Source organism: Natrix helvetica (genome assembly GCF_964273705.1).
Source record: "Natrix helvetica genome assembly, chromosome: 1".
NCBI lineage: Eukaryota > Metazoa > Chordata > Lepidosauria > Squamata > Natricidae > Natrix > Natrix helvetica.
Genome location: NC_138548.1, coordinates 311,757,444 through 311,769,599, shown reverse-complemented (window position 1 = coordinate 311,769,599; position 12,156 = coordinate 311,757,444). Strand labels below are relative to the sequence as shown.

Here is a 12,156-nt window from a genome sequence, read left to right as displayed (position 1 = left end):
ATGCTATCAAAGTGATGTCCCGGTGTCTGGAAGCCGTACGGATCTGGATGGGAAGTAACAGACTCAAGCTCAACCCGTCCAAGACTGAGTGGCTGTGGCTACCGGCGCCCCGGTTCAACCAATTTACCCCATCACTGGCCATTGGGGGCAAACGTCTGGCCCCCGTGGATACGCAATTTGGGTGTCCTTCTGGATACCCGGCTGTCCATGGATGACCATGTGACAGCCGTGGCCAGGGGGGCGTTCCACCAGGTTCACCTGGTGCGCCAAATGCGTTCCCTATTGGACCGGAGCGCCCTTCGCACAGTCACTCATGCGCTTCTGACGTCCCGGCTAGACTACTGTAACGCTCTCTACATGGGGCTCCCCTTGAGATGTACCCGAAGGCTGCAGCTGGTTCAGAATGCGGCCGCGCGGGCAATCTCGGGAGTCTCTAGCTACTCCCACGTAACACCTCTCCTGCGCGGGCTGCACTGGCTGCCTGTGGCTTTTCGGGTGCGCTTCAAAGTGTTGACCATCATTTTTAAGGAGGCACAGGACCTAGTTATTTGCGGGATCGTATCCTGCCCCATACATCCCTTCGGCTGATTCGCTCACACAGAGAGGGACTCCTCCCGGTGCCGTCCACTAGGCTGTGCCAGCGGGCGACGCCTAGGGGAAGGGCCTTCTCTGTGATGGGCCCGACCCTCTGGAATGACCTCCCCCCCGACATTAGAATGACTACGGATCTCCGCTCCTTCTGTCAGAAACTTAAAACCCACCTATTCCAGCTAGCCGGCTTGGCCTAATTCCACCTATCCCACCTCAGTTCTATTTTTAAATTTTTTGGATTGGTTTTAGGGTCTGTTTTTTAATTTTTATAAATTGTACAGGGGTTGTTTAATTTGATTTTTACCTATGTGTATGATTGTATGTATGTTTTAAATTTATTCCTGTACACCGCCCCGAGTCCCTCCGGGGAGAGGGGGCGGTCTAGAAATTGAATAAATTATTATTATTATTATTATTATTATTATTATTATTATTATTATTATTATTAAATCAAATATATATCTGGAAAGAGTGAGCCAGATACATCTATTTTGCCAGGAGTGTATCTAGTCATGTGCTCCTCATTCCCCCACCCCTTTTGCTTGCTTCTGGTTCATTCAGTCTTCATCCCTTCAATCCTGTTCTTTTTAGACCACAATTTCCACTAATCCAGATTCTTCTCTTTTTAGTAAAATTACAGTTTACTCACCAGGATCTTCAATCAAAGTTTGATCCTGGGATATGAAACAATCTCTCTCTCTCTCTCTCTCTTTTTTTAAATGCAAGAGCCATTCTGCCTTTATTTGGAAAAATAAGATTTGCTAAGTGTCCAAAAAGATAGCAAAGTATAAGAAAATTAAGGTTCTCTCATGAAGAGAATTTCATAGGTAAACACAAAGCCAGGATTGATCTCCTGATCTTCCTACACTGCCACAGGGACAGAAGTTGGGCCTCACATGAGGAACTTAGAATACCCAACAGCCAGAGCGGAGATGCTTGGATTCCAAATTGAGTCTTCAGAAAGCAATCATGAACAGTTATGCTCTAGATTTCAGGTTCAATTTCTTGGATCCATCTTACCTTGTTGAGGGTTCGGACGGCTGCATAGCGAAGAGCTGCTTTGGGTGAACTACAGAACAACTGCAACACTAGGAAAGGTAACATATATAAAACGTTACTCCCACCATTTTATAAAAGGATGATTCAGACCCATTATTAGCAGCCTCACTATATAAGATACCAGGGAAATTATGCAGAAAAGACCAGCTTATATCCTTCAAAAATGCCCCAAAGAAGGCATAAATGTACATTTTACTTTAATAATTTATAAACTGTCAACTGGGAGATTGCAAGTAGTATCTTCTTTGGTTCCTTGTTTGTTTCCCTCATTAAGCTTCTTTCCTCTTTTGAAAAACTGACACACACACACATACACACACCCCTTATTACAAGATCAGGCCCTTTCACTGAGACCATTAGACAGAGCTAAGTAAACTGCACACACACCACACACGCACACAAAGTTGTTGCTCTATGAGTTGTCACTATATTGATATTACTCTGCAATACAGTCCAACATCTAAACATGAAGCCACATGGCTGAAAGTGTTAGTAACCTTACATAAATACAGCAACAAAGTTCATTTTGCAGCCAGTAAAACCTCATTTAGAATTAATAAACCAAACCAATACATGTCAAGTAGCTCAGCAAACCTTAAGCATGAAATCATGAAAAAAAAATGTCACCATTACCAGACACAGCAGGTGCCAGTTCCTTAGCTGTGCATTCACGCAGGTTAACAATGGCCGATGCTGCTTCATAGACCACCATTTCATGCTTGTTCCGTAAGCAGTTTTCAATGAAATCAAACAGTGGACTATCCCGGCTAGGACAAGAAAGAAAAAGAAAAAAAGAAAGAAAAAGAAATATTAGATTCAAACATCCATTATCACCCACTTCATTTAAACACCAATGACTGGTTCTTTTTTTTTCTGTGATTAAAGTTAAGTTTATAAGTATTGGGTTGAAATTGCTGATCAGATGGTGCAAACACCAGCCAGCATTCTTTAAATTTAAACAGACAATTGCAGATGATAAAATATTACTAAATCGTCAATAATTCATTCTGCTCAATCTTGTTTTGTGAGTTAAATAGCAAGTTTAAGAAAATCAACAGATTGCTAGTATCTCTATTGATGTGCCTATAATATTTTATAGACATACCAACAGAGACAGTGGCTTATGCAATTGTGTCTTTACTGGAGACCCAAAAAATACAATATGGTACAGAATAAGTGTTTGGACATGTATTAGTGGGGCATGGTTTGGATATGTGTTGGTGAGGACACGTAGTGGTTGGTGAGGACATATATTGGACTAGAACTCATGGTCTCCCTGTTTCTAGCCTGGTGCCTTTAATCACTTACACTGGACTGGCTCTATAGACCAGGGGTGTCAAACAGGTGGCCCATGGGCCACATGCGTCATACGCAGGCCATACCAACCCCAGCTCCGTGAAGGGAAAAAACATAGTGAAACGTCACATAATGGCAACATGATGCTGCGAGTTTGACACCCATGCTGTAGACCTACTTACATACATCATATTTTGAAGACAGAAAGATGTCCTTTTCTTACCCTCCAGCTTCTTCTTCAAGCAGCTTACTGGCGACTCGAATCATCATGCAGTAGGCAAAAGGTGACTTCAACCCATGACGCATGAACTTGTTTAGCATCTTGTTGACAGCCAAGCGATCATTCTTACGAATGTGATACAGCAAGCCAAGAGCATGATACTGGAACAGGGTAGCAAAGGAAGATAACCTGTCAACTTTATTTCTATATTTGTACACATAAATTCATCAGACCGCACAGCATTATACACTCTGGATTAGTTTCAAAACTCTTACTTGGACCATGATATTATCACTAGATGCTGCCTCCTGAGCTTCATTCACCCAACGTTTTACTATATCAAAACTCGTCTTTAGAAGGTGCTGTAAAGGAAGAAAAACAGAGAACATAGCAAGAAGTTGCTTCAAATGTCAAACAGAAACATTGCAATTGGCATAGAATAGCTCCCCCCCGCCCAAAATTAGAAGTTTTGTGGCCCAGGAGTTGCATTACATCATTATTTTTTTATTCTCTCTTTCTGTCTTATTCGTGATCTAAAATAGTGACAGTTTGTGCCTTTAAAATAATCTAGCAAAAACTAACACACAGCCACATCCTTGCTTTTTCCAGACAGTGAAATTGCTCCATCAATTCAGAATGGCCATGCACCATTCTACTACTCACAGAATCGACAAAGAACTATTCATCTGTCAATTCTTTCTATGTCTGGGTCAGGTGAGGTTTTCTGTCAAAATTTTCACTTTTTTTTTTTTAAAAAAGTGCCCCGTTGGACAATAAGCGCTCATAATTTCTTGCCTATTTCATAAATTCTGCAAGCACACGTACCAAAGATGACACCAAGGCAGAGCTGGACACACTGGGAACCTTGTCGACGATCGCCTGCTTCATGTAGCGCTCAATAGATTGCAGCATGGTGGTCTACAGGGAAGGCAGAGCATGAGAGTCTGGTTGGAAAGGACACAGAAGAACATCTCCCACAACTTCCAAGAATGGACAAGGACCATAGTAAAGGAGCAAACAATGCAGGAAAAGGGAAAGAACACCCACAAAGAACAAAACAAAGGAAGATGCAGATAATGATGGGAAGATGTAAAAAATGACAAGGATTGCAAAAGATGCAAAGGTTTCCTACGTACGTCTGTAATTTTGCACAGCGCTCGCACAGCGGGGCCTCTATAGTTGTCATCCTTTCCTGTCATATCTTTTGTTAAGCTGGACAAAAATGGAATAGAGATGTTAGTACTATGGATTTATTATATCAGATGTTAAGACTCCAAAAATTGACTTCCCTGGGGATCTCAGTTGGAACATAATGTCTTTCAATACATAGGTGCTGTGTATATCACAAGATATACACAATGCATATTATCAACTTAGCATTTCATTGTGGAAACAGTGAGAGGGTGAGATCAGATTCACCCATTGCCCTAAATCATTAACCCTGCTTCATAGATCCCGATGGTTGGATGTGTAGCACATGCTAAGACAAGTGAAACAACCCACAGGTGTATATCTAACACACATACACACACAGAGCTATTATTGACTAACATTGGTAGACATCATTTAATATTTTGAATGCGGTTAATATTATTATGAACCTTACTTAAAATTATTATTAATTATAAATCATATAATTAAAAAGCAAAAAGGGAAGAGAGGAGAGAGAGAGAAGGAGGGCAACACGTATCAAAATCTTGCTGTATATGTGTTTGGATAACTCAAACCAATTAAGTGGTGAGAGCTTTTTATATAAGTGTTTCAATAGCTTTTAAAAAAACTACCATTTATTTTTACTTGCTAATGACTCCAGTTTCATTATCTATTTTTAATACAGCTGCTCCTCCCCCACAGCTTATATGATTGAAATGTTATATAGTTTGATTGATTCAAGAAGGAAATTACCTGCTTGTTACTATAATGACATCTTCCGAAATGCTAGACATCTCTTTGATGGTCAGGTAACACATTCTGCGGAGAGTTGGCTAACACAAAGAGCAAATCACAGACTTAGAATGTACAGATATTGACAGGACATATAAAGTGGTCAATATTGCAGGAAAAGATGAGGTCCCTGTATATTGGATAACCCGATAGCATCTGGATAACCCAAATCAAAACTGAGAAGCCAGAATAGGAAATAATAAATAGGAAATATTTTGTCGAGAGACACATGGTATGTGCAAATGGAGCCTGGCATTAAGCCATCGTGAGAGCAAGATGCCAAAGTTGTCACCCCAACAGTGACATCAATCCCTAGTGAGCTCAGCAAAGTACCTAGGCCCCCCTTTCAGAGGCCCAACAGAGCTCTGACTAGACTAGAGACAGCCAGCTACCAAATCCAGAGGGGGCAACTAGTCCCTTTTGAAGGGCTGGTAACTGAAAGATGACGCAAGAGAGAAAGAAATGGGTTATTTCCAAAAGAAAATTGGGATTCTATAGCACAAAATGTTCAAATTGGAAAGTAAAGTATGTATAGAAGCATAGATTCAAGGATATCTAAAAACAGAACTAAAAACATAGGCTTATGGAAAGAAGTATAAAAACAATAGACACACAGCAATAAGGAAAAAAATGTTAATAGGTATACGTTAACTGTGAGATAAGAGTAAAGCATCACCTATAAAAAGTATAGACACTGTAGATGCACTAGAATACGTTTCAAATATGCTTACAAGTTAGTTTTCCAAGAAAATGCTTAATTAGTATTTAAGTAATAAACTGATCATACTTGGGGATCAAAAGCTTATCCTGTACATGTGTGTAATTTTATCCCTAGAACAACCCACGACAATGGAGCTTCCAAACAGAGACCCTACATCCACTTTCCAGCCTAAGTAAATGTCAAAATGCACAATGAAAGACTCACATCATTGGACTGGAACAGTTTGGTCATTGCAAAGAACGATTCGGTGGCTTCCATCACACCAAGATGCTCTCCCTAGAATGAAAAGAAAAAACTCACATTGGCTAGTATTTGTGCCAGAAGGTACAAATACTAGCCAAGAGACTAACCAAGAGAAGCTCACGACTAGAGTTAACCCAGCTGAGAGGAAAAGTTAGTGACAGCCGATGATCCCATCACAAAGAGTCACCTTTCATGTTGCCCTCAGACCATGCAGGAGCTCTTTGAGGCAACTGCTGGCTCCTTTATCACTGAAAAAAGAACTGAAGGAATTCTAGCAATTTAACTATAATGTTGGCAAGCAGAGCAAGTATTATGAAGCCCTTGTAAATAAAATCTCTCTTTTACCTGGTTTATGAGATACAAAATCTTTGTGAGGATATGAGCGCATTTCCGAGGATTTATAGGTGTCTCGTTGAAAACTCGGGCCTAGGACAGAGAAATGTAGACATAAGAATTTTGGGATATATTCAGGGGCTTTCGCCTTAGAAGAAAAGACAGGCATTATTTGGGAACTTACTTCTTGCAGCACAGCACTTTTTTCCAAGTGTTGGAACGGATTGGAACCTCCCCCTGCAATGTAAGATAAGTCAATTTAATTAATGATCAAGGTTTTCCCATAGGCAAAATTTAAATTGGAAAAGTCCAGGTTCATTTGCCCCTTAATAAAAATTAACATTCCTGAAAGAAACATAAGAACAAAAGCTGGAGCGATTAAAAGAGGAAGAAATGCAGTCATTCTAAGCAATTATGAAACTTTTCAAGTGCAAATGGCACCGAAATGGCACAAAATATTAACTTGGCCTTGCAATTAAGTGGGATCAATTGCAATTAAAGGTCAAATAACATTCTGTATTTCTCAACTTCATGTGAAAAATACACAAGAAAGGAATAATGCAACTCACAAACAAAAAGATCTTTGACTATTAAAAGAATAGTTAATGTTACAATGAGAAATTAAAAGCTAGGGAGATACATTCTTTACTGCCATATAAAAAGCACACCACTTCTAGTCAGCTGCAGCTGCTGCTTTTAATTGGTCGCTACTTTAGCATCTTGATCCGCTGCTCATGTTTCTCGATATTTATTTATTTGGAAATGTATATTGCCGCCTATTTGCACATGGCGACTCAAGGTTGCCAACAAGGCTATGGGGAAGCTGGGTTATAAGACAAGGATTCTGAGAAGGGAGAGTGTGCATTTGAGGATGGAAAAGTAGAGAAAGGAAAAAAGAATAAGATACAGAGAAGTTTCACATGACATGGACAAGGTTGGTTTGTAAAAAGTCATAAGATTGTGCTGGAATGGAACCAAGGATTATCTAGTTCAGCATTGCATTTGACAAGAATCTTGCAGATTTCAAAAGAAGCCATGAACACAACGATACCGTCCTGGGGATACCATACAACTTTGAATGTTCACTAAATGAATTGTTGTAAATCAAGGATTACCTGTATGCGACCTTTAAGATCAGGGGCTACATGTTCTTAAATAATATAACTCAGGGTTATATTATTTAAGAACATGTAGCCCCTAATTTTGGAGGTAGCATACAGGTAATCCTTGACTTACAATCATTCATTTAGTGAACATTCAAAGTTACAACAGCACCGAAAAAAGTGACTTACAACTATTTTTCACACTTATGACCTTGTAGTATTTTCATGGTCATCTGATTAAAATTGGATGCTTAGTAACTGGCATGTATTTATGATGCTTGCAGTGTCCTGGGTTCATGAGATCACCTCCTGAGACCTTCTGACAAGCAAAGTCAATGGGGACACCAGATTCACTTGACAACTGTGTTGTTAACAACTTCAGTGATTCACAAAATTCACTGAACAACTGTGTTGCTTACCAACAGAAATCTGTGGCTCAACTGAGAATTATCCATATAGCAATTACAAATTAACAACATTCTTCTCCATGTCATTTCTTTTAAAATTGTCCAAATAGATGCCCATCACTTTCATGATAAACAAATTATCTGATTTAACAATAGTCTGTGTTAATAGTTCCTTTTTCTTAGCGTGATATTCCTTCCATTCATTATGTCTTAAATTAAGTTACCATGAAAAGTTAACACTTTTGTTAAATTCCCTGGCTTTCCTTCCACCTCCACAACTGAAGATTCTCAAATAATTTAATTTTTAGATACTGGTCTATCATCTTAACCAGGTAAGCAGTCATCTCTGTGCCTATTCAAGTTATAACACCCTTTTTTAATGTACTGAGCAGATTGTGGTAATTTCATCTTCAGCTCCTTAATTTTGATCTCCACTGTGATGTTTGCATCTTTCTTCAAAGTTATATGGTAAAGTCAATAATTGCAGGGAACTATTCATTGCATCTTCTTCTCAGCTAATAATTAAATGCTATGTCCCCAACATTAGTCCTATTATTATTATTATTATTATTATTATTATTATTATTATTATTATTATTATTATTATTATTATTATTATTATTAGATTATTATTATTGATTATTTAGCCTGGATTTGGCATTTTATCCACTAATTGAGTGCCCCTTCCCAGGACCTGGGATAGGCAATGTTCTTGTTTGATGGTGTTAAAAGCATTGTTGCAGGTGTCGCAGGATGTAAGCTGTTCTGAGTAAAACTGCCTTTTATAACTGCTTGATGGTGATTTTGTCAATGCCAATGGTGTTCAAATGGTCTCCAGATGTTTTGGGATTGCACCAAGGGCACTTATTTTTATAGGTACTATCTTTGCTTTCCTTTGCCACAGTTGTTCTACTTCTATTTTTAGGTCTTTATTTTCTCCAGTTCTTTCTCTTCTATTCTGCTGTCTCCAGGTACAGCCAAGTTCATCATGCAGACTTTTTTTGTCTTTCTTATGACAATTGTTAAGATTGGGATGTTATGTGGCAGGTCCTTGTCTGCTTGAATTCTAAGTCCCAGAGCACTTTAGCTTTTTCATTTTCAATTACTAGGTCTATTTTATAGTCCAACCAGTTCTTGCTTAAAGGCAAATATTATTTCTTGCAGATATTCCAATGCACCATTGTTCCTATTTTTAGTCAGTCTGTGCAATCTTCAATTATTATTATTATATCACACCTTTTTAAAAATATGATTCAAGGCAGCGATCACATCTAATAGTCTTGTACGCTATTTTCCACACAACAATCCTAAGAATTGGGTTTTGCTGATAGAGAATAACTACCCAATAACATCTAATCTCTGTTTCAGGGGAAAAGTTTATATTTTATATTTATATGCCCCCCACCTCACTATGAAAAGTGACTCTGGGAAGCTTACAATTAAATCTAAAAGTTCTTTTGTTTTTAATAACAATTTAGGAAATAAAAAGTAGATTAAATATTCCTATAAATCTGTAGAAAATTCATTCTTTTATAGTCCTTCGGGAGAGGGTGCGGCTAAGAAATAAATATTTATTATTATTATTATTATAGGGTTACCCCAAAAGTGAAAAGAGATAGTGCTATTATAATAAGATCTAATTGTCGGTGTTATGTCATTTTGTCTTTCATTAAAGAAATCCTACCATGCTTTATTCAGCACAATCAAGAGACACTAAAGACAGTCCTCGAATTACGGCCACAATTGAGCCCAAAACTGTTGTTGTTAAGTGAGAATTTGTTAATTGCCCCATTTCACTACAATCCTTGCCGTAGTTGTTAAGTGAATATGGTAGTTGATAACTTAGTAACCTGGTTGTTAAGTGAATATGGCTTCCCCATTGATTTTGCTTGTCAGAAGGTTGCAAAACGGGATCACAGGACCCTGAGACGCTACAACTGTCATAAATATGAATGTTGATCACATGACCTTGGAGAAATGCCACAATGGTTGTAACTGTGAAAAACGAGTCATACGTCACTTTTTCCAGTGCTGCTGTAACTCCGAACAGTCACTAAATGAACTGTTGTAAATCGGGGACTACCTGTAGTTCTTTCTCTTAACAAGAATTGGATAGAGACGGTACATTCTTATTAGTTGCAATGAATAATTTACACCACACATCTCTGATGCAGTAACACTTCATTCCTAAAATAGGAGGGTTGTATTTTTCTCCCTTCCTAATATAGGGCACTTCACTCATTCCTCATTGGATTGCAGCTCCCGTAATTTCAGCCCCTGGAGATCCTGCAAACATCCTGACCACGGCTAGCTTAGCTGGAAGCCAAGGGGAGTTATGGAAAAGTCCGAAGCATTTTTTTGCTACTATCCGGATTTTTGCAGCCGGGATGGGGTAGCTCTTTGCAAGCTGGGAATAGCGGGGAGGGAGTAGCCCCGCATCAAATCTGGGAGGTCTACATAGGGTTTCCCCACTCACCTGATTCCTCATCCTTCTTGTCAAATTTCTTTAGCATCCTGTCCGTGGAGGCGCAGAACCGGGTAAAGAAGAAGGCGCGGGAGAAGGTACCGGATTATTAACCTCACCCCACCCCAGGGGAAAGGGACGGGAGGACGGAAGACGCCGCGACAGACAGAACAGAAAGGATGGGGAACGACAGCGCCAGGTAGACAGTCCGCATCTGCGTGGAAATCTCCACTTCCTGCACAGGGGCCACTTCCTGCCAGCAAGACAAAGTTGAGAGACAGCTCACCATCTCAGCGACGCGCAGCCGCACTCGTCACCGGGCGGGCTGCAGAGAGCTCTCATTGCAGCCGGCAAGAGAAAGGCGAAACGACGGGAAATAGGCCGGACGGTGACGTCACGGGCCTTGCAAGCCAATGATCGCGAGCAACCGCTTCAGGTCGGAAAGGAAGACTGGCAGCCAATCTCGGGCAAGGCGACAAAGGGCGGAAGTGGAGAGTGTGGGGAAAGCTGTGTGCGTTGGAAGCAAGCGGGGAAACCGCGTCCCGTTTATAACTGTTTTAGATTACGTTGGCGTTGCTTTTTTTTTCTGGTGTAGAAGAGATGGAGGTTTCTTTCCAGACCATCTCCGTTTCCTTTGGAAAACCTCGACCTTTTTTTTCGTTTCCCCCCCCCGCCCCGCCCCCGGTTTTTTGGAGCTGTCAACACTTCTGTGTGCTCATTGGAATTATTTTCCAGGAAAAAAAATAGCTGGAGTTCTGATCCAAACTGGCCTCCCCCCCTTTTTTTTCCCTATTGTTACCTATTTTTGTTTTCCTGAAAAAGTTTCATTGTTTGCACAATAAACAAATTCAGTAAAAAGATTCCAATCGTTTTATATTCCCATTACCTGGCAGGAGATGGGGAAATCTCTGGAGGTCTTTAAGAAACAGGCCTGGCAAGCTCTCCAGGATGGCTTAGTTCACTGCTTTCCAAACTGCTAACTTTAAAATGTGTGGACTTCCAACTCCCAGAATTTCCCCAGTTAGCATGATTGGTACAAAAGGTGACAGCAAAATTTGAAAACCTACTGTGACTTTATATCAGGGGTTTCCAAAGTTAGCCAATTTAAGACTTGTGAATTTCAACTCCCAGAATTCACCCATTCTGGCTGGGAATCTGGGAGTTGAAGTCTACAAGTCTTAAAGTGGCTAACTTTGGAGACCCCGGCTTTATATTAAGCAGAAAAATTGCCTGGCATTGTTTCTGTTCACCCATCCATTCAAAAGTGCCTGACATGAGAAAGTTTGCTGATTTAAAGATTGTAATAAAAAGTATGACTTTGAAAATGGATGTGTCAAAAGACCAAGGAGATAGGATTAACAATGAAATAGAATGATTGCTACTTATTCATAAAAACTCTAGGGCAAAAGATGAATTTGAGTGGCTTAGTAAAATGTTTACCAAAGATGGGGAAATGGATGGAGAAATGTTCACATACTGGTAGAAAGACTTGTTGGCATGCAGACCGTTGTGATGAAAGAGTACTTGTTGAAATAAAACTAGCTGTATGTAAGATGTGTGCTGCTCATTTGGTTTAATGAAAATGACATCTGGGTATGTCAGGACAAACAAAAGTACTGGTAAGATGAATGCAAGGCATCAGATATATCAGAAAATGCATAATGAAAGAAGGAGAGGATCAAAAATAAATTGGTATGGAGTTAATGTGAATCAAATATACAAGTGTGACTGATATAAAGGAAATATGCTCAGGTGATTTGAGCATACAAAGATAA

The 12,156-nt window shown here is 39.7% G+C and overlaps 1 protein-coding gene across 1 annotated transcript in view; it reads right to left on the bottom strand.

The window, feature by feature from the left end:
• COPG1 (COPI coat complex subunit gamma 1) overlaps positions 1–10,654 on the bottom strand; it is a 28,234-nt gene extending 17,580 nt beyond the window's left edge. The window contains exons 1-11 of the mRNA XM_081935209.1: positions 10,394–10,654; positions 6,592–6,644; positions 6,420–6,500; positions 6,036–6,107; positions 5,072–5,151; positions 4,303–4,378; positions 3,992–4,084; positions 3,442–3,528; positions 3,170–3,327; positions 2,284–2,417; positions 1,612–1,679 (exon numbers count right to left, since the gene is read on the bottom strand). Of these exons, the coding sequence (XP_081791335.1) occupies positions 1,612–1,679; positions 2,284–2,417; positions 3,170–3,327; positions 3,442–3,528; positions 3,992–4,084; positions 4,303–4,378; positions 5,072–5,151; positions 6,036–6,107; positions 6,420–6,500; positions 6,592–6,644; positions 10,394–10,430 (939 nt within the window). The 5' untranslated portion in view covers positions 10,431–10,654. The remainder of the gene's footprint in view (positions 1–1,611; positions 1,680–2,283; positions 2,418–3,169; positions 3,328–3,441; positions 3,529–3,991; positions 4,085–4,302; positions 4,379–5,071; positions 5,152–6,035; positions 6,108–6,419; positions 6,501–6,591; positions 6,645–10,393) is intronic.
• Between the last annotated feature and the right edge of the window lie 1,502 nt (positions 10,655–12,156).